General features: G+C 31.8%; 1 protein-coding gene across 1 annotated transcript in view; it reads left to right on the forward strand.

Annotated features, from left to right (window-relative positions):
• The window catches only part of Fbxl7 (F-box and leucine-rich repeat protein 7), a 317288-nt gene that overhangs the window by 215154 nt on the left and 75345 nt on the right, over positions 1-26789 (forward strand). Inside the window, exons 2-3 of the mRNA XM_075365236.1 lie at positions 6524-6894; positions 17568-17967. Of these exons, the coding sequence (XP_075221351.1) occupies positions 6529-6894; positions 17568-17967 (766 nt within the window). The 5' untranslated portion in view covers positions 6524-6528. The remainder of the gene's footprint in view (positions 1-6523; positions 6895-17567; positions 17968-26789) is intronic.

Genomic DNA, 26789 nt, shown 5'->3' on the forward strand with positions numbered 1-26789 from the left:
ATACTTCGACAGCTGGTCTTTTCCGGTCTAAGGCCGATTAATCTGAGACGATGTTATTAATTGAAGCCCAGTAAGATTTAAAATAATTAAAATAAATAGAAATAAATTACAATTATAAAAACAATAAATAATATAAAATAATTTATTTTTTAAAAATAATTATAATTTTAATATTTTAATTTAACTTGAGTCATCTTGAATTACGAAACCATAATTGCCGATAGGGGAGATGCTAACCTCGAGTACCTGGGAAAATTTTTAATTTTACACCATTATTATGCATAAGATATCTAAGAAATCTTACAATTCGTGGTAATTAATAAAAAATAAATTAATAAAAATTAAAAAGAAATAAGGAATAACGTTTAAATATCTGATTTATGGTGAAGTTAAATCTAAATCGCCACATTTTTAAAAGCTAATTTACAGAACATCCTGTTACAATTTAAAAAGACAAAAAAGTAAACAACAAATCTGGACAGTAATTTTTCTTTATTATTTAATAGACTTATCTTACTTCCTTTATGCATCATCCTGCGCAGTAACCGTTGTGATCAGAGAGTTTGAAGAAGTTACGTTATCTTCATTTTCCATCTATATTCCCTCAAGTAAAAAGGAAAATTTATTTTTTTATTGGGATCAAATTTTAAGATTTTAAATTAATGATGTCAGGACAGTAATTCTGACTTTAATTCCAGAAATTTACTTTAATCAATGTTAAAATTAGATTGGTTTTTAAGATTAAAATGAAAACGACTAGGAGATAATCTTGTAAACAGGCAAATGCGTAGGCTACATATTAAGACATATTTAATAAAATTTGTTGACGAAGGATTTTTAGTAGGATAAAAACAATAGAGAAGTGTAGAAGACTGGAAATATACCGGGTGCACGGGAAATAATATCGGGGTTTTAATGTGTTATAATATTTCTTGAGTGAGGTATACAGTGTTGATTTAAGGATAGAATCAAAGAGTAAAAGGGACAGTTTTAGATACACAATGGACATAAATAGATTCCCTATCTTTCCGCTTGAAGTGCCATTACCAGAGGTGGCTTTTCCTGAACAGAAACCCTTCTGTGTTTTGCAGTTTGCTGTATGTGAATCTGTAGTTATACAGTGCGTTTGGAAATTTGCTGTACACTGGAATTATGGAAGTGTAATGACAAAATTTTCTTAATTATTATATTTTATTTTAATTAATTATTTTATAGAAACGGATGTTACAATAACTGGAATAAAAGATGTTGAAAATTACCTCCTCCAACATCAGTACAACACTGCTCATGTTTTAATTTGTTTTCAAACACTTTAACCAGCTGATGTACTGGAATGTCTCGTATGAATGCCGTTATTGCGGTTTTTAGTTCACAATCATGCGTGGTCTGTTGCGTACACTGCTTGTCTCGCTGCCCCCCATTGAAAGTAATCTGAGGGAGTCAGATCGGGCGATCATGCAGGCCACAAACCCCTTGAAATTATTCTTTCACCAAAGAAATTTCGTTAAAAATTCATTGACCTGTTAGCTGTGCGCACTGTGGAGCCATGTTGTTGGAACCAACCATGCATGATTCATTTCTATTTCTGTTAATTATTAACTGTTCTATTGACTGATAATGAAGTTTATTAAACCAGCACAATAACGAATCACTATTAATAGTACTTTCAAAAAAGATTGAACGCGATCTACTCACATCTACCCAGACTCTAATTTTCCCTTCGTGTAATTCATAAGGGTTTGTTGCCGACCACAGTCGTGAATTAATATACTTTCCCAGATGAAACCACGCTTCATCTGTAAAAAGAAGTAATGTTGAGGATACCTACGAAAATTTGGACAATAAAACGTTTAAATCATTGACAATAATCTAGTCTTTTAGCACGATCTGTAGGTCTCAGTTCTTGAACACTGATTGCTTTGAAGAGGAAAATTTCAATTCTTACAGCTTTATGTGCGGTAGCAAGTAAGAAATCATGCAACTGTGCTGTTACGCATTGCCTTTAATGAGTTTCGGCCATAGCATCCGAAATATCAAACACCTTCTGTTTATTTATACCGCTAAATGCGGTATAATTTTGATGATAAAAGCTTCATTTGACCATACAGGTAAAATCGGACTCAATTATTTTTACTGAACATTTTGATCTTTTTCGAAATTATGGATTAACTACTTCCTGCGTCCGGTCTGCCAAACTAATAAATACACTATTTTCATTACTATTAGGAATAATAATTTATTTCGTATATTTAATAATATTCATACAACCGACAATAGAAAAGAAATCGGAGCATATCAAGGTAGATCTAGACCTAAAAGAAGTTGTTCAGAGCAAATTTTTAATCCAAAACAAATTTTACTATACCAAAAAATTAAAAACCCAAAATTAGTTAAAGTTTTTATGCATTTTAAGAAAGCCTACGACTCCATCCGTAGGAAATCCGTGCTTAAAATCCTTGATGAATTTAAAATAAATCCCAAAACAATAAACATTATAAAAAAACATTAACAAACACAAAAACAAAAGTGAAATTCTTAGAGATACTCAAAACTATTCGAAATTTAAACTGTAGTAAGGCAAGGAGATTACTGCCTCCAATTCTCTTTAATTGTACCCTTTAAAAATGTATAAGAGAATGGACGAAAGAACTTAAATTAAACATACACAAATACATAAAGATGGGCGCTAAAACTAAATAATAAATAAAAACATTCTGGCCTTCATAGAGGATATTGCAATTTTCACAAGAGATATAGACGAGGCTAATTCCAAAATTCAAAAACTAAACGAATGCGCCTGCAAAATTGATCTTCAAATTTCTTATGAAAAATCTAACCGGTTTTTTAATGACAAAGAGAACAGAACTCAAATCCTTAAAATTTTCGAAAACAAAGAAATAAGTAGAGTTCAAAAATTTAAATATTTGGGAAAATCATAACACGGAATATAATTGAAAAAAAAAATGGGATGAAGAATAGAGTACGATAAATGGAAACCGCCTATCATCTCAAGCAAAAACATTTACGATAAAAAATCCCTGTCATATATTCCAATTGAAGTACTATATAGTATTGTATAGGTACTATATAGGTACCTACTGTAAGTACTTATACTACTTCCTATAAGTACTACTATAGTACTTATACTACTTCCAAATTGAGGTACTAGATACTATAAAAGTGTAGTCTTACCAGAAGCACTGAATAGGGTTGAATGTCTGCAGTTTTTTCAGAACAAGAAATACCAAAAGTAGAAAAAAGAATTTTAAGGAAAATTTATGGACCATGATATGAAGATGGAATTTACAAATTGAAAAGCGAAAAAGAAATTTGCAATTATACAGAAAAAATAGGGGACTTAATCCTGAAAAGAAGATTACAGTTTTATGGACATTTATACAGAATTAACAACCATTGACAAAACATATACGAGTATTTAATTTCTACATAAACTGAACCAAAAAGACCAACCGGTTTAAAATGAAATAGAAACAGATTTAAAGACATTAAACATTCCTAAGGATCTATATAAAGATAGAGATAAATTTAGAAAAGTGATTCGATATTTGCCATACAGAAAGAAAAAGAAGGGTATAACTAAGCCTAATAGATGGAAAGAAGAAGGCGACAAGAGAGCAAAAGAATCAAAACCTTTTGGAAAAAGAAAAAAAGTCAAAACTATACAGACGTGATTCGTAGTGGTCGGAACGAAAGTAAAAAAAATAATATTCATAATTTCTATTTTCATTTATTTTATTTAAAAGAATTATTAACTTCATGGCACTAAACATTGATTTTTGCTTTCGTAAAAGCGAATTATAATACTATTTACTTTTTTTATTTAAAATTAAATATATTCCAACAACTACTTCTATTCTGTTTTTTCTATTTTAAAATTTTGTTGAATATAAAGGACAGTACCGGGTAGGTTCTGCAACCTCTTACCGTCTTTTTTATAACTTCTGTGTTTGCACGTAAAAACATTCGTATTCAGACAATAGATTTGATCGGTTAGTTTTTTCGATAACTGCAGTTGAAAGTTATCGAGGCAAAACCTACACAATTAAAATTTAATTTTTTGTTACGTTATACCCAAGAATAATTTTAAGCTGTTAATAATTTTGTGTATTTGCAACTAAATTAATATCTTCCATTTTATTTCATCTGTCTGTCTCTTTCTCTTTCCCTCTCTTAGAAACAGACGTTCATAGATCCTTTTACACATTAACATACCTTATACACACCCATTTTTCAAATGCAGTTTTAATACTTTGAATAATTAAATTGTTAAACAAATCATGATAAGCTCGTTCTGTACATAACATGAAAACCTACGTAAGAGGATTTGCTATTTATTTTTAAGAACATTTTGTTTTAATTTTATTATACTTGTATTTTATCATTAGTATTAATTCCACTTATTGTTTTTTTTTACTTAGATAAGCGACTTTTAAAAATAAACAGATTGTATATTTGATGAGTATGTTGGTTTTAAACACGTAACATATCTAATATCGATTAATTGAATAAATTTATTAAGATGTTATCATGGAAATTATGTATTTTTATTTAAATATTATACGAATACAACAGTTATGTATTTTTATGTATGAAATGATAATTATCAAATAAATTAGGAATTAAGAGATGGATTTTAGTTCTTATTTTATAAATTTGTTTCTTTAATTTAATAGATTAAACCAAATTAATTCCTTTTAAGTACATTTCATAATAAATATTAATGATTTATATTAATTTTTTTATGAAATAGTTCAACTTTACTGCTCAACAGTAAAAAATTACTGTTATACTTTTTGGGATATAAAAAAAATATCGTAATGCAATTTTTTAAAATTATTTTGGTTTTTTATTTATTTTTATAAAAAAAAAAAATCTACATTTTTGTAGTAGTAGGCTATTTTTGTGTACCGTAATTACATGTTACTTTTTATAAGCCCTTAAAAGATTAGGATGCATAAAATAACTGACAATTTTTACTTCCTTGTACTAAGTAAAGTAATGTGATCGCCAAAAATTTCGGTTTTTCGATTTCATCAGAAATATCCATTTTGAATATCCCTGAATCCATTTTGACTAGTTTCGGCGTGATATCTGTACGTATTTATCTGCATAACTCAAAAATGATTAGCCGTAGGATGTTGCAATTTTGGATTTAGGACTGTTATAACATCTAGTTGTGCAGCTCCCCTTTTGATTGCAATCGACTGAATCAAAAGTGTCCAAAAAAGCCTAGAATCTAAAAAAATTGGGTTTTGGACTTTTCCTTAACTGCAGTAATAGCCCTCATTGAAATCCTTTCAACGTATATCATAAGTGGTACTTATTTTCATTGGTTCCAGAGTTATAATCAAATAAAATTTTAATTAATGAAATATTTGGATCTTAAAATGGGAAGGCACATCGGTTCGAATCAGACTTTATCTCCTTTTTTTTAGTTTTTTTTTTTATCTAAATATATTGATTTTTTAATAATTATTAACCTCTGACAGCAAAAAAACTTTTACAATAAGTAATAATTCAATAATAGAAAATAAAAAATATCAGAAGTTATTAATAAATAGAATTTTATATACTTTTAATTTTTTTAAAAATATGTATATCTAATTTAATAGGCGTACAAGGAAGTCATGTGGTGTCCACATCAGAGTTTTTTAGGAAGGTTTATCGTAATCTATGAACGGTAGTTACCGGAGGCTAAACAGGAAAAAGGAAAGTTGAAATAATGTCCTCGCCTTCTGGGACCGTCGCAGGACCCAGCCCGATGAAATAATTGATTTTTTTTAACAAAAAAAAAATAATAAGGTGAAATAATGAAATAAAGTACATAATCTTCACTCACCGGTGAAGTTATTAGAATTAGATTTTAAAACGATGAATAGTAAAACGGTAAATTTATATTTACGAAGTTTATGAATAGTTGAAACACCATTTCCAAAAGGTTTAGTGTCACTAGACTAATCTTTGTCTTTCTCTTCATATTACACTCAGCTCGCATTGATTATATATCGATTTCACCTAGTCATTTTCCAGATTTGTTGAAGTGCCATTCTCGGGATAGACAAATATTTTTATTATTTTTTCCACCGGAGATGCATATTCAACATTCTAAATTTAAAAATATTTTATATAAATGGATTGAATTACTTGTGAAAGAAAAAATGCCAAGTTTTAAAAAAATACCAATCCCGCCCCTTTAAATATAAAACTGGAGATTTTCGTCTATCTTCTTCTTCTTTATTTTCTTAATTGCATTCATGGAATATGAATAAAGTAGGAATCAGGTTTTTATCTATAAATTTTACTTTACTAAAAATCAAATCGTCGTACAGAAGTTTTTAAACATTACTACAACTAATCTCCATAATAAACCTGAATATTTAATTAAATTTAATAATCCCATTAGTGTAGGATAACTTTATGTAATTGTTAGTAATTTTATTTTGATGATGTGATTATTATTTTAATATAACATATTGATTTACTATATATTTTTTTGTTTTAGGTGAAATGGCGCACATGCCGGGTGGTGGCAGGCTATCGCCGATGGTCTGTCCTCTGGCAAAATTAGGTCGTTCATCGCCAGACGATCAACGTTATAAAATACGCGCATCACCGGCATCTTTAGATCAGAGTTATAGAGGTTCACCCGTTTCATTAGATCAAGGATACCATCCTATTAGAGCTTCGCCAGCACTTAGCTTTCCGTCTCAACCGCTTTCGTTAGGTGGTTATCCTCACGTTTCTCTTTTAAGATGCGGGTCACCGACAAGCCTCGGAAGATCTTCACCGTGCCTAGATCAAGGATATCACACACTTGTTTCACCTTGTTGGCCCGAAACAGCTATAAACAAAGGAAAACGAGCGCAAAACAAGGTAAAGTATGTCATTTTTAAATCCTGTTTTTACTTTAAAGATTTAATATAATACTAATTTAAGGATTTTTCTTTAATTCACCCATGTACCGATAATTATATAATGCTGTCATATATTTCCGCTACCTTAATCGATACGGCTCAGGTTTTAGCCGAAATATTACGATAATAGCCGAAGCTGAAACCTCCCCGCAAAAAAAAACACTAGAGAAAATAGTTGTAACAACAAAAAGAAAGAAATTATTTCACAAATTTATACAAAAGTTTTTGGCCCAATAGTTAACGAGACAAATGATTAGAAAAAAATTGTTATTTATTTAATGACAATAAAACTAACGTCACTTTTCAATACAAACCCGGCTACACTTAGAAATTTGTCTCATCTTTTTATAAGCTTTCCTATTCCAGTGTTAAAGACCGCATTGTTGGCTCGCTCATTGTTGCCGGACTCAGTGTCAAGCAAAATTTTTTTGAGAGGATCAAACAAAAAAAAAAAGTCTGATGGTGCGAGTTCGGGCCTGTAAGGTGAATGTAGTAAACTACCCGACACGACTTTTTATACAGCTTCTCGTGTCTTTTGAGCGATACGGGAGCGGCGGTTAACATGAAAAAAAAAAACGAAAGAAAAAAGAAAAGAAAATGATTAGAAAAAAGAAAAAGAAAGAAGGTGTAATTTCTAATAAATAGGTTACTACCTTCAGAAAATAAAGATTTTATCACAGTACGCTGTTTCGTTCATGGTACACATTTCAAGTACCAGAATTTTGAAATAAACAAAAGAGATTGTAATAATGGAAATTCTTTTGAAATAGCTGATATTTTCTAGGTCAGGGCTACTAATTAGTATTTTTTTATGTTGAGTACTATTTACCTTTACTACTTTTTATGTTGAATACTATTTACCTTCATTCTTTTATTATATGCTGATGCGTTTCGAAATAAATCCATTGTCAAAACTTATTATACTGGTACTTTTAAATCTCTGTTAGTCTTTATATAACGTTTAGTCAACGCCTATCCATTTATTTGACGTCATGGCTTATCTGGCCTTCTTCTTATTTATCTGTTATTAACGGTTATACTTATCTTTTAATTTTATTTATATATTTCCTATCTTCAGTAAATTGAGTTTTTTTAAAAGGACATCCGCTTGATTGTTGATCTGTTCATTTATGATCGTTTTATTGTTGCTTTTTAATTTGAAGATTCCTAAATTTTTTAAAATGTTCATTCTTCTTCTTTTAATACAATTGCGAATTAATTTCATTGATACTTCCACTTTCATTGGGGTATCTCCTTCTTTTATTAAATGCGTTACGTAATTAGAATCTTATTTTTGGTTTTTAAAAGATCTCCATTTCGACAATGGAGTTATCCAAATCGCGTCGACATACAGTAAAAGAATGAAGCTAAAAATAAACAGTACTCAATGTAGAAATCATAGTGTTCTTAAGAGAAAATATCATTATTATTATCTTAATAACAACAATTCGTACCAGTTATTACGTCAGAGTTCACCTTAATGTATTAAATAGGTTTTCCGGTGTTACCATTTGTCTCTTTAACTATTTTGAACGACCCTCGTATTTTCTTGCTTTCCTGTTTCTCCCCTTTCGGTCGTGGAAAATAATAAAACATTTTAAACTTAAAAATGTTTGTGTTCGTTACATATTCGACGGTAATATGAAACCTACAAAAACTGAACTTTTCCTACCGTAAACTTTTTTGAAAATTCATACTCGGGTTGGATTTCCACCACTTTTACCAAAATTCTTAAGAGAATATTTTTAATATCATTGATAAAATTTATTTTTGTACAATACTACAGAAAAGGTTTTGATAATAGTTTGTACAGTTTTATTAAATTTGAAATATACGCCTATTGAATAAATAAATAGTGGAATAAAGTTTCTTAGTTTTCAGAAAAAAAGATTTCATTTAGTCCTCTATTTTCTTGATAAAATATTTTTTCAATTCTTTCTTAGTGTAACCCACCGGGTTGTTCTACTGGTAAAACTCGTCATCGTAAATCAGCTGATTTCGAGGTAAGAGTTCTAAGATTCAGATCCTAATAAAGCTGATTCCTTTTATTCGGATTTGAATACTAGATCGCGTGGAAATACCGGTGTTCATTGGTGGTTGGGTTTCAATTAACCATAAGTCTCAGGAATGGTTGGCCTGAGTCTGTTCAAGATTACACGTTTACTGGTACATTCTCACAGATATTGATGAGTCGCTAATGACTTTAATTATTGATGCTATTATAAATAAAAACATTTTTTTTAAATATAAATATTTGTTACATAACTGATAACTGTTAAAAGCAAATAAATTATAAAATAAATAAGGAATTTTCTCTTTTATCAGGTAGATTGGTCATCTAGAAATTTCAAACGACTAGAAGGCAAACTTATTTCTACAGTAACTGAAGCTATACCCACTGAATCTATGCTTAGAAATCCACGCAACTTCTTCTCTTCTTAAAATATCATGTCAAGTCCCAATGACGTTAACTTATCAATCTGTCGTATTCCTCTCTCTTATCAGCACTATGAAAAAATACTTCTGTTCCTTGGATGCCGGTCCAATACAAATATTGTTGTCCAATCAGGAAGTTCGTCACTTTCCAACTCCTCTACGTCCCTCAATTTTCCCCTGAAGAACCAATTTCAAAGGTTGATACTAGTTCGCCGTTAAAACATGACCCAAGTAAGTCAGCTTCCTGCATTTAATAGTTTTCAAGAGCTCTTCTTGTCCAAACCAGGTTCTTTTTCATTAGATCTAAAATTTCTTTATAGACTACCGTTTCGTCCATGGGATGCAAAACATTCTTCTATGGCGACACATTTCAAACGCTACTATTTGCTTAATAATCGCAGTTTTCAATGTCTGGACCTTACACCCACCCGTATATCAACGTAACCGAATTAACATTTGAGCAAATTCAGATTATTATTGTAAAACATGGGCTTTATTCTAAGAAATTTTTTTCTAGGTATCTATTCTTTGTTTGACATCTTTATCAGGATCCAGCTGGTTGCTGATGTAGCAGCCTAAATTCTTGAAGGAAGTAACTGTTTCTACTTGATTATGCGTTTTATTGACATATAGACTAAGTGTGTTGACTTTTTGTCAGGGTTTTGTTCACGGCTAATACCATGAATTTAGTCTTTGAACAGTTAATTATTAAACTCATCTTCAGTCCTGCTTGATTAACTCGATTCAGCAAAAGTTGAAGGTGACAGTATTATCGGCATTTCTATTATACAACTACACTTCATATATTTACATAATTTCAACTTTTATTATTTTTTTATTAAAATTTTTATTTTTCTAATAAATAAATACAAGTAATTAATTACTTATTAATATTTATGTACTTCTGATAAAATATGTTTACCCATTTATTAAATTACATCCTGCAAATAATTAATTAAACCTTTTCTAACACTTACGCATCGCCCACCTGGTTTTTAAAAGTTTTTTTTCCTGTTTCAAATGTAACAGTTCATTAAAAAAAGTTTGTAAACAAATTTAATTGATTCTCATTAAGTGGTTATCCAATTATTAATAAAACAGTAAATCTTGCTGTCGGTAATGTTTCTTAAAAATAATACACATCTGTAACTGATTATTTTGAAATTAATGAAAAAATAAAATTTATTAACCCACCGGTTGATTTAGTGGTAAACTCGTCGTACATTAACCGATTTTGAAGTAGAAGTTCTCAGGTTCAAATCCTAATAAAGGTTGCTTTTATTCGGATTTGAATACTAAATTGTGGATGCCGGTATTCTAAGTTGTTTTTTTTTCCGTAGGCGGAGAAAAAGGCTTTGCCAGCCGCCGCCAGGCTTGCTCTGACGGCAGTGCGGGGCTCTCACTCGCTAAGAAACCTCCCCCTTTAGTCACGCAGGGGCCAGACCTAATCCACATGGTATGTACCCAGCCCCTGCGCAATCACCCGGGCGCTCTTGTCACCGTATTAGAATAGCCAGAGCGACGTCCCCAGGCGATGATCGGCGAACGACGAATCCGAGGAGCCCCCACCGCCCACCTCGTAAGGTTGGCCGCCCACAGCCGTCCGATATCGGTTGCTCCGCCTCAGGTCAACTGCAGACTTCCAGCCTGCTTGCCCCTCTTCTTTGCTGCCTTGTTTCGAATTATGGTTGATACCGCAGTCGTTACTCTCGTCCAAGCATCTCCGTCAACCAACATCTCACTTATGACATTATCCACATTTACTGTCCGGTGGCCCATCATGGCGGCCCTCAAGTCTCTCCACCTCGTGCAAAATAACACTACGTATTCCGCCGTATCTTGCTCCTCACAATCATAGCAGCATCTCGTTGTACTCGTACTCATACTCATACGGTACAGGTAATCTTGAAAGCATCCGTCCCCTGATAGAAAATGGGTGAGCTCGTAATTGGTATCACCGTGCTTCCGCTCTACCCAGCCCCTAACATCACTGATGAGCCGATGTGTCCACCGTCCCGTCACCGTCGCATTCCACCTGTCGCTCCAGGCTCTGAACTTCTCGTCGACAGCCACTTTCCTCTCACTCCCCAAAGCAATAGAGTGAGTGACTCATATTGCTGTGAGTGACTAAATATTTAGCTAATTTTGTTTCCTACGATATTTACGTCCCTAAGACCACCAAACAGTACTTCTAATACTTTTTTAAAAGTAGCTTTATTTTTCGATAATTAATAATTTGTTATTAAACTACGAAGGCAATTGCTTAGAACATCTTATTTTAGTTCTTTCAACAATAAATTATTTTTTTTTTTTTTTAGAAAAGATTAAATTAAATAAAAAATGAAATACGATAAAGGTTATCGTAATACGGTAAAGGTTAATATTATTATAGTTCAGTTCATTCGAATATCCAGATGATTGGTTGTAACAATCGGTTATAACTAACCAATCAGAAGTGAGATGTAAAATATAAGCGACCAATTAGATTACTAACATCAATGATCGTCCGTATAAATCAATAAATACCATCGACTTAAGTTAATTTTTTTTATTTCGGATGAAAATAAAAATAGAATTATGTATTTTTATTTTATAAAATATACCAGAATTCCTGTTATATATTTATTTCTGTTTATACGTGGTCGCAGAAATATTTATATTCCATTTGATATTATTTATTAAAAAAAAAAAAAAAAAAAAAAAAACAGAAAATGCTTAATGCCCTATGAATCACTTCTTTTAAAATAATAACTCGGACTGATAAATATGCATAACCATTTACAGTTCTATGTGATATATATATATATATATATATATATATATATCTCGAACACCCATAATATTTTTACGATTTCCCGTTTATATTATGCGTTTTATTGATGTAAGCCTAACCTTTATTATTGCTTTGGTCCTGTGACAAGTAATAATTCTTAGACAGCTTTATTGAAAAAAAAGACGATATTATAATACTTTTATGCTATTTTCATTTCACATTTTTTTAACCGTTATAAACGAACGTTCGTTTTACGATCGTTTTTAGTATAAATTCATCTGCATTTATATTATCCGCCCTTAGTCGTAACACTCTTTTGGATCTTATGGTTAAAGAATATATTTAAACGTATGCTTACGTGATTGTATTCAAAAGTCTTCTTTTTTTTGAGTAAATAGGTATTTAATAATCTATTCACTTATTTACTTAAAAAATGAGATCTTCTTGATTATTTTTCAATTTGGATTTGTGTGTTTCTTTTAATTATTATTATAATTTTATAAATTACACCAAACCAATTACAGTAGTTGAAATTGTGTATCTTATAAGTCCATTGTTTGTTTACCGTAGGTTGGATTCATCCGTTATATATATAAATCTAGTAGTTTCTCTGAGTCTGTTACTCTTTCACGCAAAAACTGCTCTACCGATAGAAATGAAATTTTGCATGAACATATTTTTTATACCTGGGAAGAACATAAGACTACTGCCGTTTGGCAATATGTTTCACCGTTTCAAAATGATGAAACGTTTTAATAGCTTGTGGTAACAACCGGATTGTGTTACTTTTAACTTAGTTACTTTGGTTCGTGGGTAATAAAAAAAAGACCGAGACCCGACTGGATCCCTCCCTTGTGAGGGGGTACGGTTAGAGGAAGGCATATAAAAGACTCAATCCCAGCCTACTGGGTGAACGACCGCCGCGGGGAACGACATAGCCGGTTCCCGTGGGGTCACAGTCGGTTAGAGGCAAAGGCAACCTTTGAGGGTGTGCAGTGCATTAGCTGGTCACTCTCCTAGGTGCGGGGGAAAAAAGGGTGTAGCGATACAAGCGGCGGCGGTCGGCACTAACTAAACTAATGTAATTTTACAACTAACAAAAAAAAAATTCGCTTTAACGGTCGGCGGGCTGGTGTAGCCGCGAGGCTTAATACATCAGGTACTGAGTCGACCGGGTGATCGAGATCCGGCCAGACCGAGTTACTTTTCCACAAATATTATTAATTTATTTAATTCTATCGCTCATCTGTACATCACAACATAGCAGACGACTGCAACAGCATTTTTTGGGGTGGGGGTGCGATTTTGAAAATATTGTTTTTTTTTATTGTTAACTAATGTGCCTAAGAAAAATATGACCTTAATTAGGCGAAATCTCAAGGTACTGAGGGTGACCTTGTTGTACAGCCTCACCCCCTCGACTTTTAAGTTGAAAATTTAATGGCATCGATGCCCCATATATAGAAGTAATCTGACCGACTTAAGTCAAAATTGGTTCAGTAGTTCTGGAGATATAAGGCGATTTAGAGACCAACTCCGATCACATAATCATATATACGAACATTAGCATCCGGAAAATTTCCATCCGGTTTTTTAAATTTTTTGTCTTCCTTAGGTGTTAAAACTTCAAGATCCGGTGAAAACCGCATATGCCCAAATTGAACTGATTACAATACTTTCCCTTCTAGAGCTCTTGTATAGCGCAATCTAGACGGGAAAGTAAAAATGAGAAATGAAATGATTACGATCGATCACCTTGTAGTGTTTATCGGGTAGCACTAAGAACTGTACAAAGTACCTTTTCACCCGTACGAAGGATGGCTGTAACTACTATTTTTAAGAGAGAGCCGACTATTCTGAAAACCGCATACTTCAAATCACTCAAACGTTTGAGTTTCCTTTGCTGACCAAACTATTACTCCGTAGAATTACAATATACTGATAGTTTTTATAAATAGAACAAGCTTTAATTGTTATTTATCAGTAGTATTCTTACAAGTATCAAGTATGAGGATAATGAACACAGCGGGGGGTCTAAGGGGCGGATCCCCGGCTATACGGGAAGAGCCCTGACCGGTTAGTAAAAAATAAAAATTCCTGTCTAAATTATTTTTATTTTCTTAAAAAAGAAAAGTCGCTGAAAAGTCAGAATTAAAAAAAAAAAGATTTTTTCATAGTAATACAAGTTTCTAGACTTAATTATTAGTTTGGATTCCATCAGGTAATCTTAATCCCTTGTCTTGTTTTTACATTATTTTTGTTATTCGTCCTTGCTTAAGAACAATGTTTCGAACTTTCGTTTCTTGTAATAATCCAGTTTTGTTCTTTTTCTTCTACGATGTTTCTTTCTTTCATAATACAAAATTTAACTAGGTTAAACTGATGATAATATATTTTAAATGTTTTTATAATCGTCCTTGTAAATATTCAAGTAAGATTTAAACTAAATCTGTTCATGTGTAATAAAATAATAAAAGTAGACGTTAAAACTGCTAATATTATAATATTGAATAACTTGTTACGATATGACTAGCTGAAACCAAAACATGCTTATGACACGGATAAGTTATAAGGTTTTGACACAGATTTCAACTTAACCGATTATATAAACAGCCGTTACAATTGCTTAACTATTGTTGGTAATGCACCAGGTTTATCTAATGGTGAATGCGTCTTCGCAAATCAGCTGATTTCGAAGTCGAGAGGTCCAACCTTCAAATCCTAGTAAAGGCAGTTACTTTTATACGGATTTGAATACTAGATCGTGGATACCGGAGTTATTCGGTGGTTTATTTTTTTTTATCGGTGTTTCGGAGAAATACCACTAGTGGGGGGTACCCACTAGTGGTGAGTGTCGGACTCGCACGGGTTCGGCTAGATGTTATTAAGAGCTTATGTTTACCCGCGCCCTACCGACTAAAACTCCTACTTCACCGTTCCTCTCCACCCGTGGCGTTCTTTGATGGTTGGGTTTCAATTAACCAAACATCTCAGAAATGGTCGACCTGAGACTGTACAAGACTACACACATCACTTACACTCATACATATCATCCTCATTGATCGTCTGAAGTAATACCTGACGGTGATTGCCGAAGGCTAAACAGGAAAAAAGTATTGTTGGTAAAGCGTTATAAAATAAAATTTATGAAATAGGACAGCTAAATTCTTTTTATCATCAGAAAAATGTATAAACATGAAATTGAAATAAGTGACTTCAAATTTTACACGAAAAGATTAATGTACCATCATAAATTACTGACCAATAATACTAGTATAACAAATTAGCAAAATGGTTCGCCGAAAGACAGATCTAATATTTTTTAAACATATAAATAACTCTTTACTATGATCGAAACATAAACATTCATTATATAGATCACGTCAATAAAATTATTACATTGAAAATGTTAATACTGTAAATCACTATGATTGTTAACTGCTGCTGCAAAATAAATTCTTACTTCATATTATCATTAGTAATATTATTATTTTCTCGACTGAACTCATTATGATTGTTTTTGATTATTTTTTTAAATTATCTTTTAATATTATAACATTAATACATTTTATTTCACTAAAAATTACACACACACACACACACACATATATATATATATATATATATATATATATATATATATCGCTCTATATATATATATATATATATATATATATATATATATATATAGAGCGAGTAAAAGGTATGGAAACCCCGCAACAACTTTAAAACCTTGCCAGATGATTTCAAAGTCAAAAGGTTCAAATCCTAGTAAAGGCAGTTACTTTTATACGGATTTTAATACTAGATCGTGATGTACTTTGGTGGTTGGGTTTTAATTAACCACAATCTCAGGAACGGTCGAACTGAGTTTATACAAGACTGCACTTCATTTACATTCATATATATTATCCTCTGCAGTAATAATACCTTACGGTGGTTCGGGAGGCTGAACAGAAAAAGTAGATAGATTAAATTCTGTAACTTACAGGATAAAGTATCGGTCAACTACTTTACCTTTTGCGATAAATAGAATTTCAACCACTTATACCTGGTGGGGGGGGGGAAGGATTTTATTCAAGTATTTTAAATGGTAACACCGTTTGTGTAATAAATCATTTTAAAGGTCTCTTTAAGAGAGGAAAAAAATAAAATTTATCTTTAAGATATCATTTATTTTTAGGATAGATAAATAAAAGTCAGTATTCTTCGGCTGTTCGATTTTGGCAGTTCAATTTTAGATATACACTCGGCCGAGGTTACGGACAGTTTGCTTTAAGGGGTTCGTTAGAGGTTAGCAATAGTAGCGCGTGCGGATTTCATTCCGTAACTGGGTCCATGCTGTCAACATCAGTGCATGTACAGTCAGCAAAAGAAGTGAGATGCGAATTACCGTGTAGTTGTGTTTATATTGGTTATTTATATTACGTATTTTATAGCATAAATGTATTCCATTTATATCCAATTGTAAATATGCAAAAAAATCATGCAACAGGTGAAGCCTTTTCAATAATTCTGACGATGATTGTACCACCATCCTCTGTAGGTGACTAAGTTTTTGTCCTTGGTGAAAACTCATGCGTCTCCTCGTTTTGGAAGGGGTAATTTTACAATTTTCACAGCTATGTCCAGTTGTCAATATTACGGCCGAAGTATACGATGTTTGTACCCAAAATGACAGCGGGATAAAGTTTTGCTTATGAAAAAAAATTACATTTATAATTTAAGGAATTGTTACCGCAAATAAATAAGTTTACAAAAATGTGATTTTATATATATATATATATATATATCTTTTCATCCGTCCCCTATATATATAGGACGGATAATATAAATATAGGACGATGAAAAATATTGTATATAAAACAAAATTACATTCTCATGAGGAATTAATTACCCGCATTATGGATGTGGCTGAGCAATTTAAGGACAGCTGTAAAAAATTAAAACGAGCGACAAAAGCAGCTAAAATCCGAGCAAAATCTTTCCCTAGCCATAATTCGCAAACAAAGCATTTTAGAACATATGTTTATATGAACTTTTTCATAACTTTCTCTAGTAGAATAGGTAATGAAAGTCCCAGGAGAACTTCGTGATAAACTTTATATATATATATATATATATATATATATATATATATATGTATATATATATATACATACATTATCTAGTGTATTATTGATATCGTTTAAACTAATCCTCGAGCATAACTATGACTTATGCTGAGATGGAAGTATTATTTTTTCGTTGTTCGGTTGTATACTTGTATAAATTAAAAGGTTTCATTCTTGTTAACTATAACTAACGATAATGCTTATATCGCTGATAGTAGTGATATATTATTGGTGATATAAAAATTATAGTATTAAATATATAATAATAATAATAAAATATAGATTATCGGTGATATAATTTTGTTTCAGGCATCATGTTTCGATCGATTGCCAGACGATGTAGTATTAAAAATTTTCTCTTGGTTAACGAGCAGCGAGTTATGCGTTTGCACTCGAGTTTGCCGGAGATGGGAGGCTCTCGCCTGGGATCCCCAACTTTGGCGGACGATCTCGTTAAGTGGAGAAGGTCGCTGTGGAGATCGTGCTATAAGAGGAGTTTTAAGGAGACTTTGCGGTCAGGGTCGTCCTGGAGTTCAACGTGTACTTTTAAGCGATGGAGCGAAATTAACCGACAAAGGGCTTACACTTTTGGCACGTCGATGTCCTTCTTTGACTCATCTTCAGTTACACGGTTGTGCAGCTATAACCAACAACGCTTTATTCGAAGTAGCTACTCGATGTCCAAATCTTCATCATCTTGATATAACTGGTACGTTAAATTTTTATTTTTAACTAAATTAATTAATCTCTTAAATATTATGTATGTTATTTAATATTACTTTCTTAAATATTACTATTATTTTTTAACAGTAATAATAAACAAAATCTCTTTTTAAGGAACCTTTATTTTAATAAACTGTAGTTATAATTTGCCGCCAGGGATTAGGTTCTAGACCTGTTTCGCCCATCGTAACATCGGTCTTCCAATCTTTCGCCTTCCTTTTGAAATGTACGCTATGCCAATGCATGTTTAGATAACCTAATATCTTCCATTCTCTGAACATGAACCAGACAGTTATCTCCGTGATGTATAATTTCTTCATTGACAGCCATCAGCCGGAGTTCGTTCCTAATTCTGTGATTCTTGTATCTGTCCAACCCTTCACTCTTTAATAGTCTCATTTCAGTTGTCTGAACGTGTTGTTGTTTTTTTGACATCGTCCAGGTTTCACTGCCATAAAAAGGAGCAGGCAATGGTAATAGTTTATAAAATATCATAATAGTATCGCGCGAGATTTATTTTTTAAATCTTTTATAACCGTTCCAAAAACTTGTTGAAATCTACTACGAATCATATTACCTGTATCATTACTTTTTAGATAAGAAATGTCACATCCTGAGTAAGTAAAATGTGTTACTTGATCCAAAATCTGACCTTTTTAGATCGAACAGATTCGTCGCCAAGAAAAAACCATGACCTTGGATTTTCTGGTGGAAACTTTACAGTAGTATTTTCCAGCTGTCTTATTAAATTTTTAGATAAGTAACTGGAGTTCGTCTTCTGATTCACCTAACATAACCAAATCCTCAACAAACAAAAGGGAATTTATAAAGCAATCATTACTAACTTGCACACCCAAAGATGCTTGTCTTTTCCATTCTACAGTTAAAGAGTTCATATATAAATTAAAAGTATCGGCGACAAACCGATACTTTATATTTTTATAAAGGTTTGTTTTATTTTTTGAGGTTTTATTTTCATATTATATATTTTTATATTCATATTAATAGTATATCTTCTTCCATCAACAATTTTCACTCGCGTTCCCCTATACAAGCCCGACATAACGAATGTATATATATATGTATATTGCTGTAGTATTCTTACCTCCTTCACTGCTTCTTATAATTTTTTTCTGTCGAAACGGTCAAAGGCCTTATTCAAATCACGAATGTCAAGTGAGTTTCTAATTTAAACTCTCTTCTTTTTTCAATTAACTGCTGCAGTATAAAAATGCTGTCAGTGCAGGAGCGACCTTTGCGTAATCCGTATTGTTTTTCTGTAATTAATGAATCTAATATTTGCATTATTCTTTTTATGATTTTAGATTACATTTTATATTCTGCGTAAAGCAGACTAATACTACGATAATAGAGCAAACATTATTTTTGTTTATTAATCGTTAAATTTTTAGAAAATTTACATTAGGTGTTATAGTTATAACTCAATCTTTGATTCTAGCTTTACTATAAAAATCATGTTTCAGAGTGTTTTATGTGTAATAATGTTAATCGTTGTGTATTTTACCTTTCTAAACAAAAAATCATATTTTTTTATTTTATATATATCATAGCATAATAAATTCAGCACCGCTATAACTATTTTAATTAAATAGGTATCACAAGGTACGTATCAATTATTATACTACGAAAATGGGTACGTGGCTATGAAAAAAATATTGTGCGATACAAGTAACGATTTTTTTTTTTCAAACCAAACATCCACATTACTTGGAAATCATCAAATGTAGTATATAAAAAGGGATTAAAATTAGGATTGCCAGTATATTCTGTAAAAAAAAACCCAACGAATTCGAAATAGAAATAAAAATTTAAAAAAAAGAAGTCATTTAGTAATAATCATGATCATATTAAAAAAAAAAAAATAGATTTGAAAATGATTCCGATTAACTATTATGTAGATAGTTAATTAAAAGTAGATTTTTAATTTATAAGATTAAATAAAATTTTGAAATTACAATTTTTTTTAATTTTGAATTTTTAAGAAAAAAATCAAAATCTATCAGTCCTGTTAGTGACACTTGTAAGACATTCTCACTGGAAGGGAATAGAAGCGACATTGACAATTAAAACCACGCTGATAAAAAAATAATGGTTTCTAGCCATATTTCTGACATCGGTTGGAGCTGCTGCGGCCTCCCCGCTTATTCTCTCCGACACAATATCGTGACGCTGACGGAACTGTTGTATCCAAGCTGAAGTTATTTCACTTGGCTTACCGAATTCTTTCAGAAAAATCGTTCGCCTTAGTTTTTAATATAATAGGGATATCACTAGTCCTCTGGTATTTACACCATTTTAACAACGCTTGGTTTACATCATTATGCTGACTAGGCCGTAATTTCTTTGATTTCATAAAATTTGTTTCAAAATTTTTTCACGGTTCTTCCATATCACCGATATTGTCGAATGACCTACGCTTAAATGTTGGTCAATGTTCTTATTAGGTTCACCATTCTCTAACCGCCAGATAAAGTACGCCTTTTCCTCTATCGTGAATGTTTTTCGCGAAGTCATAATTAGATCACTTACAATGAATGAATTAAACAGGATACGTAAAACAAAATACTGTACCCGCACGATATGATACACTCACAGCAAAAGATTAATAACAACTGAATTTGGCCGCTTCAGTTTACAATAATCTGGTACAGGAAGAAGATAAGAAAAACAAGAGTTACAGTACATATGCAGATAAAAAGGAAAAGGTGACTCATTTTAACCGTCAAAATATTTTTGTAGCTACAATATAGACATACTACCTTACTGACGAGTCACTTCCGTCCGTCATTATAAGCGATAGAATGTTGCGTTGCAGTAGAAAACATAAGTCATAATAACCGATGTGTCATATCCGATGCGCTATAAACGATACTTACTGCTATTAACAGCATACCAAACCAACCAAGATACAAGTTTTTGGTCACTATATCCGATATATCATTGTATCTGATGTTACTATAAACGATACCTACTGTATATATTAAAATCCACATTTAAAATACTATTAATTATTTTTATGGAGGCTTTATAACAATTTTCGGTCCAGAGAATTCTACCTATAAGAAATTATGTGGTTTCTTTTTCCTTGTTTTTAATAACAAATATTTTATTTATTTTTATAACTAATTCATATATATATATATATATATTTCGACTGCGATCTGGAATTTTCCATAATGTGTTTTTTTTACTCTTCTGACATAATACTCGTAGCTCTCAAGCTATGCTGCAAGAAGGAAAGTAGTAATCAGTCAAAAAATGTTGTATAGGTTTTTTTGCATCTCTCGACATTTCATGACCCAGAGACCCAAAAAAAAAAAGTGGGGAGGTAATGTTCGTAAATATGTACGTGTATTGGTAACGTTTGGCTTGATAAACCTATTTTGATGAACCTTTGTACAGAGACAATTTGTTGGTAAAGATCAATATCCGTAGGGGATGGAGTAAATAATAGTTGTTTGAGATCAGTTTTCTCAAAATTTTACAAACATAACCCCGTTTTATATTCATCTCATTACTTGAGTGCGTGCTTATCTTATCATTTGTCAAAACATTTTCCCCCGAAATTCCTCCTTCCCAAAAAAACTGTCTTTTTATTTATTGTATTCTTTTTTGTCTTTCTAGGTATATTTGTAGTGCAAGTGACCCAAAAATATATGTTGGGGGCAATATTGGTGGTAGGTGATCCGATCAAATATTAAAAATATAGATTTTTTGAGTCTTTTAAAACTTTTTTTGTTTATTTAAATTTTTAATAAGTTTAAATATACAATAAAATTTTATCATAATTCACCCCCACCCTCCAAAAAAAGGAATCTTATTTTTGTATTACTTATATAATATCAGGTAACAGAATAACAGCACAGTGACATGTAGATGCCAATAATACACTGTAGAGATGCCAAGACATCTGTACGCAGCTTAACGTGTAAATGTAAATGTACCGGTAAATGTATAGTCTTGAACAGACTCAGTCCGACAATTCCTAAGACGTGTGATTAATTTTATAATTAGAAGAACTGAAATCTGGACAAAGTCTTTCGCTAGACATAACTCAAAAACTAAACGTTTCCAGACCTATGTTTATATGTACGTTTATCATTTTTTTACCAGTAGAACATGTCCTGAAAGTTTCTCCATTTCTTCGTGGACACCCCCTGTATTACAAACCCGTAATTCTTTGAATCAATGTTTCTAATTTTGGAGAAAGAACTTTACAAATCTCATATTAACATTTTTCGAATAATTTTATTATTTTCCATGTTTTAATATTATTTAATTAAATATCATTTATTAAATAGGTATTTAATAACTGCTAAATGAAAATCTTCAGTAATCGAGTTTAAGGTTTAAAACAGTCAATCTTCGCAATTGTCGGATAAAACAATGAAATTCGTTTTATCACTGTTAAGCTAAACTGGTTTAATACTTATAGCTTCATTTAACGATTCACTCCTTACTACTACTACTTTCGTCCGTACGTTTATAATTTCGCTTATTATATTATAATGTAGAGATGTGTGCGTGCATGTCTAATAAAAATAATGCATATGATAACAGTAATAATAATCGTAAAAATTATTACATTTCATGTGTAATATTGTAGTAAGTATAAAATAAATGTATAATAAGGATACGTTATAATAAATAAATATCAGGGATGATAGATATATAACTATGGACTATATTGTATATAATATATAGATCGAGTTATGTTTTACACATGTTGTAGTATCGTTAAAAAAGGAGACCGTAGAATAGAGAAGAAGATACTGGAATATGAGAAAGAGATACCATTTGTGATACAAAATGTTCTAGGTACTACTCGGTCGCTATTCTACACTAAAACATCCCATGCCGTACTAGAGGTCGGTTCGAATAGTGTATGCTATAATAAACATTGTTTATGAGTCGGTAATAGTGGTTCGGGTTCATAATACAATACTGTTCTGTGGTGCTTCGGTATCGGATGCGGATGGAATGCTGTTGTAAAAACGTTGGCCGATATCAGGCACGAATATTCACAGCAATAATGCTGTGTTTTACCAGAGGTTTTTTCTCTTTCATCAACTTAAGAATAACTTTTGTATCATGATATGTTTATTATTGTCCTAAGGCGAGTTGATACTGCGTCGAGTCGACAGTATATGCCGGTGTTATATTAAAATAAAGAAAAATGAAAACAAACCTCGGTAATTTTAAGTCTGTCGTTTTCTTTTGTTTGATTTTTTATAACGATGAAATTGTTTCATTGAAATTATAATATGTAGCGACCGGATTTAAAATATAATTTGTAATTTTAAATCGTGTACTTCGTCCATCTTTAAATTTGGCGTTTTGTTTAAACAAAATTAGAGATAATTCTCTAAGCTGGAATAGTTTTCTCCAGTTAAGATTGAGAATTTGTAAAATACAAATTTTTGAATAATATTTTTACAAGAAAAAATATATTCGGTTATTTATATACCAGTAATTAATAGAATGTATCGTTATAATTAATCTTATATCAGGATTTACGCTCGCTTTGGAAAATACAGAAAAATATCTTAGATCGTCACATCCAAAAATACTTTCATATTCAATCGAAAAAAAACAAAATGTTAGCAGTACTATTGCTGAACTTCACCAGGATTTGCCTAAAAGTTAAAATTTTATCCTTACAATACTTCCTTGTACTCAGTACAAGGAAGTATTGTAATTGCGAAAAATTTCGGTTTTCAGATTTCAACGGAAATATCCATTTTGACCATCCCTGAATCCATTTTGATTTGTTTCGGCGTGACGTCTGTACGTATATATCTCGCATAACTAAAACACGATTAGCCTTAGAATGTTGAAATTTTGGATTTAAGACTGTTGTAACATCTAGTTCTGCACCTCCATTTTTGATTGCAATCGGCTGAACCAAAAGTGCCCAAAATCCAAAAGATTTGTATTTTAGACTTTTTCTTAACTGCAATAATAAGCCCTCATTGAGAGCAAGTGGTACTTATTTTCATTGGTTCCAGAGTTATAGCCAAATGAAATTTTAATTAATGAAATATTTGGATCGTAAAAGGGGAAGGCACATCGGTTCTAATCAGACTTCATCTCCTTTTTCGTTTTTTAACTTTTTTGTTTTAATTTAATTATATTGATCTATTAATAATTATTAACCTCATATTGTAAAAAAAAAGTATAATAAATAACAATAATAAAAAAATATCAGAAGTTATTAATGAAATAAAATGTTATGTATTTTTCACTTTAAAAAAAAGTATATTTGTAATTAATAGGTGTACAAGAAAGTCATGTGGCGTCCACATCAGATTTTTCTATAGAAGTTTATAAGTATCATTTCTAGATTAATACATAAGTTACAACACCAGATTTAATGTTTGAAATTATATAGTTTCTGAGATTGTAGGGTTAATATATGTTTTACCTACTTATAATTATATAATATTTCAACCCATACTTTAGTACTTTTTTCAACTAAGGTACCTTAAGACGTAGGAAAATTTGAGGGAAGGTCGTTTTACCCTCTCATCCTGACTCCCGTAAGGGAAGACATCTACCTAGTGACGATCTCGGTCACCAGACCACCCCCTCCATTCCTAGCCCTGATGGGCTTTATTGGAATTAGTCTTTTAGACCTTATAAACTTGATAACAGTCATCAAGTTTAGATGTCAGGATGACACTTTTGTCAGAATACCACCGATATAAATGTCTCGGCAGACATTTCTATCAGTGTATTTTGTTACCACATACATGCCTAATTTAATATCGGTGGACGACAACGGTAGCAGCTCAGATGTCATCCAGAACACAGTACACGTACGCGCTGGTACAAGCGTCACTCTCGCCGCACAGATGACCGCGCAGTTCTCCGACCATAGCGGCGCTGCGGCCCCACCACTCTCAAGCTTCAATAAAAGAGCGTGCGAGAGAACTTGGTCTTCAGGTGGTGGTCGATGATGAATTCAAAATTCACTCCGAAGCGCGATCTTCGCGCCTTTGTGTGAATCCTTCCGTGCCAGATCTCTGGCACGGAAGGTTTCACAGAAAAACTCTTCCCACATCTAACTTCAATTAGACTACGTACTCAGTTCAAACCCAAAAATACTATCCTCTTACCAACAAAGCAAGTGTTGATCGCAACAATGACAATTTTTGCGAAACTCGAGAAATCGATTAAAACTCATGCATAACTTTACAGATCGAACATTATTCATTTTAACTAGCTGTATTTTATTATCTTTCTTTGTCATTTTGCATACCTTACTGATCGATAATTAACATCTGTTTATGATGCAATATATGAATATATAAAGAAATTAGTATTTTGTACTATCTATTTTTAAAAAACTGATTGTTAATCAATCAAGAAATTGTTTATTGTCACACCAAACACAGGCTTTACCATTTCTTTCATTCAATTTTTGGATGAAGGCTGTAAGTATAAAACCTAAATTCCATGATCGACATATTTCCTGTCTTACTATAATAGTTTTAAAAAGATTTTTTTAACAAAAAAATTTATTTATTTAGTTTTAAATTGAATTAAACTAAATTATTTCAATGTAATTCATCTGTGTACTGGTCCAGAGAAAAATTGTGTATCGATATAAGCTGAGAGTGAATTCAGAAGACAGGAATTAATGGTTCGTAGGCGAATAGGAAAAACACTTGAATTCACTCGATTCACTACAATTTCTACGTTACGCATGCGTATTTATATCATCGTTTTCGTTCGACTAGCCTGTACACAAGTAAAACCTATTTTATTAAATAAAAAAAATACTGACGTTATCAAAACTTACCTTTTTTGGATTTATTTATATGATTAAACATAGTACAGAGTGTTCAAAATGCTGCAATCTTATGGAAGATTGTTTCCTTCTTTTGTTGAATATTTAATTGAGGAAAAATTGGTTAACAATGCAGCAGAGAATACTCATTGTCTCCCTTTACATTAGATGTGTCTCCCTAAACGTATGATGTGGAATCAAGTCCTACATCAAGCGGCTGTACGACAAATTATAAGTGGCAGGGAATGTGGCAGATGTAGCCAAAAGTAGTCGACTGGTTTTGGTCTGACGAAGCACGGTTCCACGTTGATAATTACGTTAATTCACCGAATTCACGCATTTGGTGTACGGAAAATCCAGATCAGTTGTACGGACAAAAAGTGGATGTTTGATGTGAAATATCACGTACGCAAATCGTCATGGGATTTTTTAATCACACAGTGAACAGTGAGCAATACGTACAGATGGTAGAACAATTTGTTAACAATACTTGTAGACCGGCTAGCGTACAGTGGTTTCAGTATGACAATGTTGCGGCTCATACAATCAACAACACTATGACTTTCATGGATCACTGTTTTCATGGAAAAGTAATTTCGAAAGGTTGTGGCCCTCCTCGGTCTCCTGATTTATCCCCTTCTGACATTTTCTTGTAAGGATGGATACCTTAAGGATGCCGTTTACAAAACTCATCTCACATCACTTTCGAATGGCAGAGCGAAATTGGAAGATATGCCCCTGCAGTTCCTCAACAAACATTACAACATGTGTTTAAGAACATGCAACGTCGTATTCAAATATGTGAATCGCATAATGGAAGCCACTTTCAACTACTATTGTAACTTACTCATGTTTACTTTTTGAACACCACTTTTTTCTTGTTTTCCCAAAACTGAATAAATTTTATGAAGTTGAGCTCAAAAGAATAAAATACATTTAAACAAAATATTTCTCCGTTCAAACGATATTGCATTTCAAAGAATTGCTCCACAAAT

The sequence above is a fragment of the Lycorma delicatula genome, chromosome 5 (assembly GCF_047948215.1).
Source record: "Lycorma delicatula isolate Av1 chromosome 5, ASM4794821v1, whole genome shotgun sequence".
In the NCBI taxonomy this organism is placed as follows: Eukaryota; Metazoa; Arthropoda; class Insecta; order Hemiptera; family Fulgoridae; genus Lycorma; species Lycorma delicatula.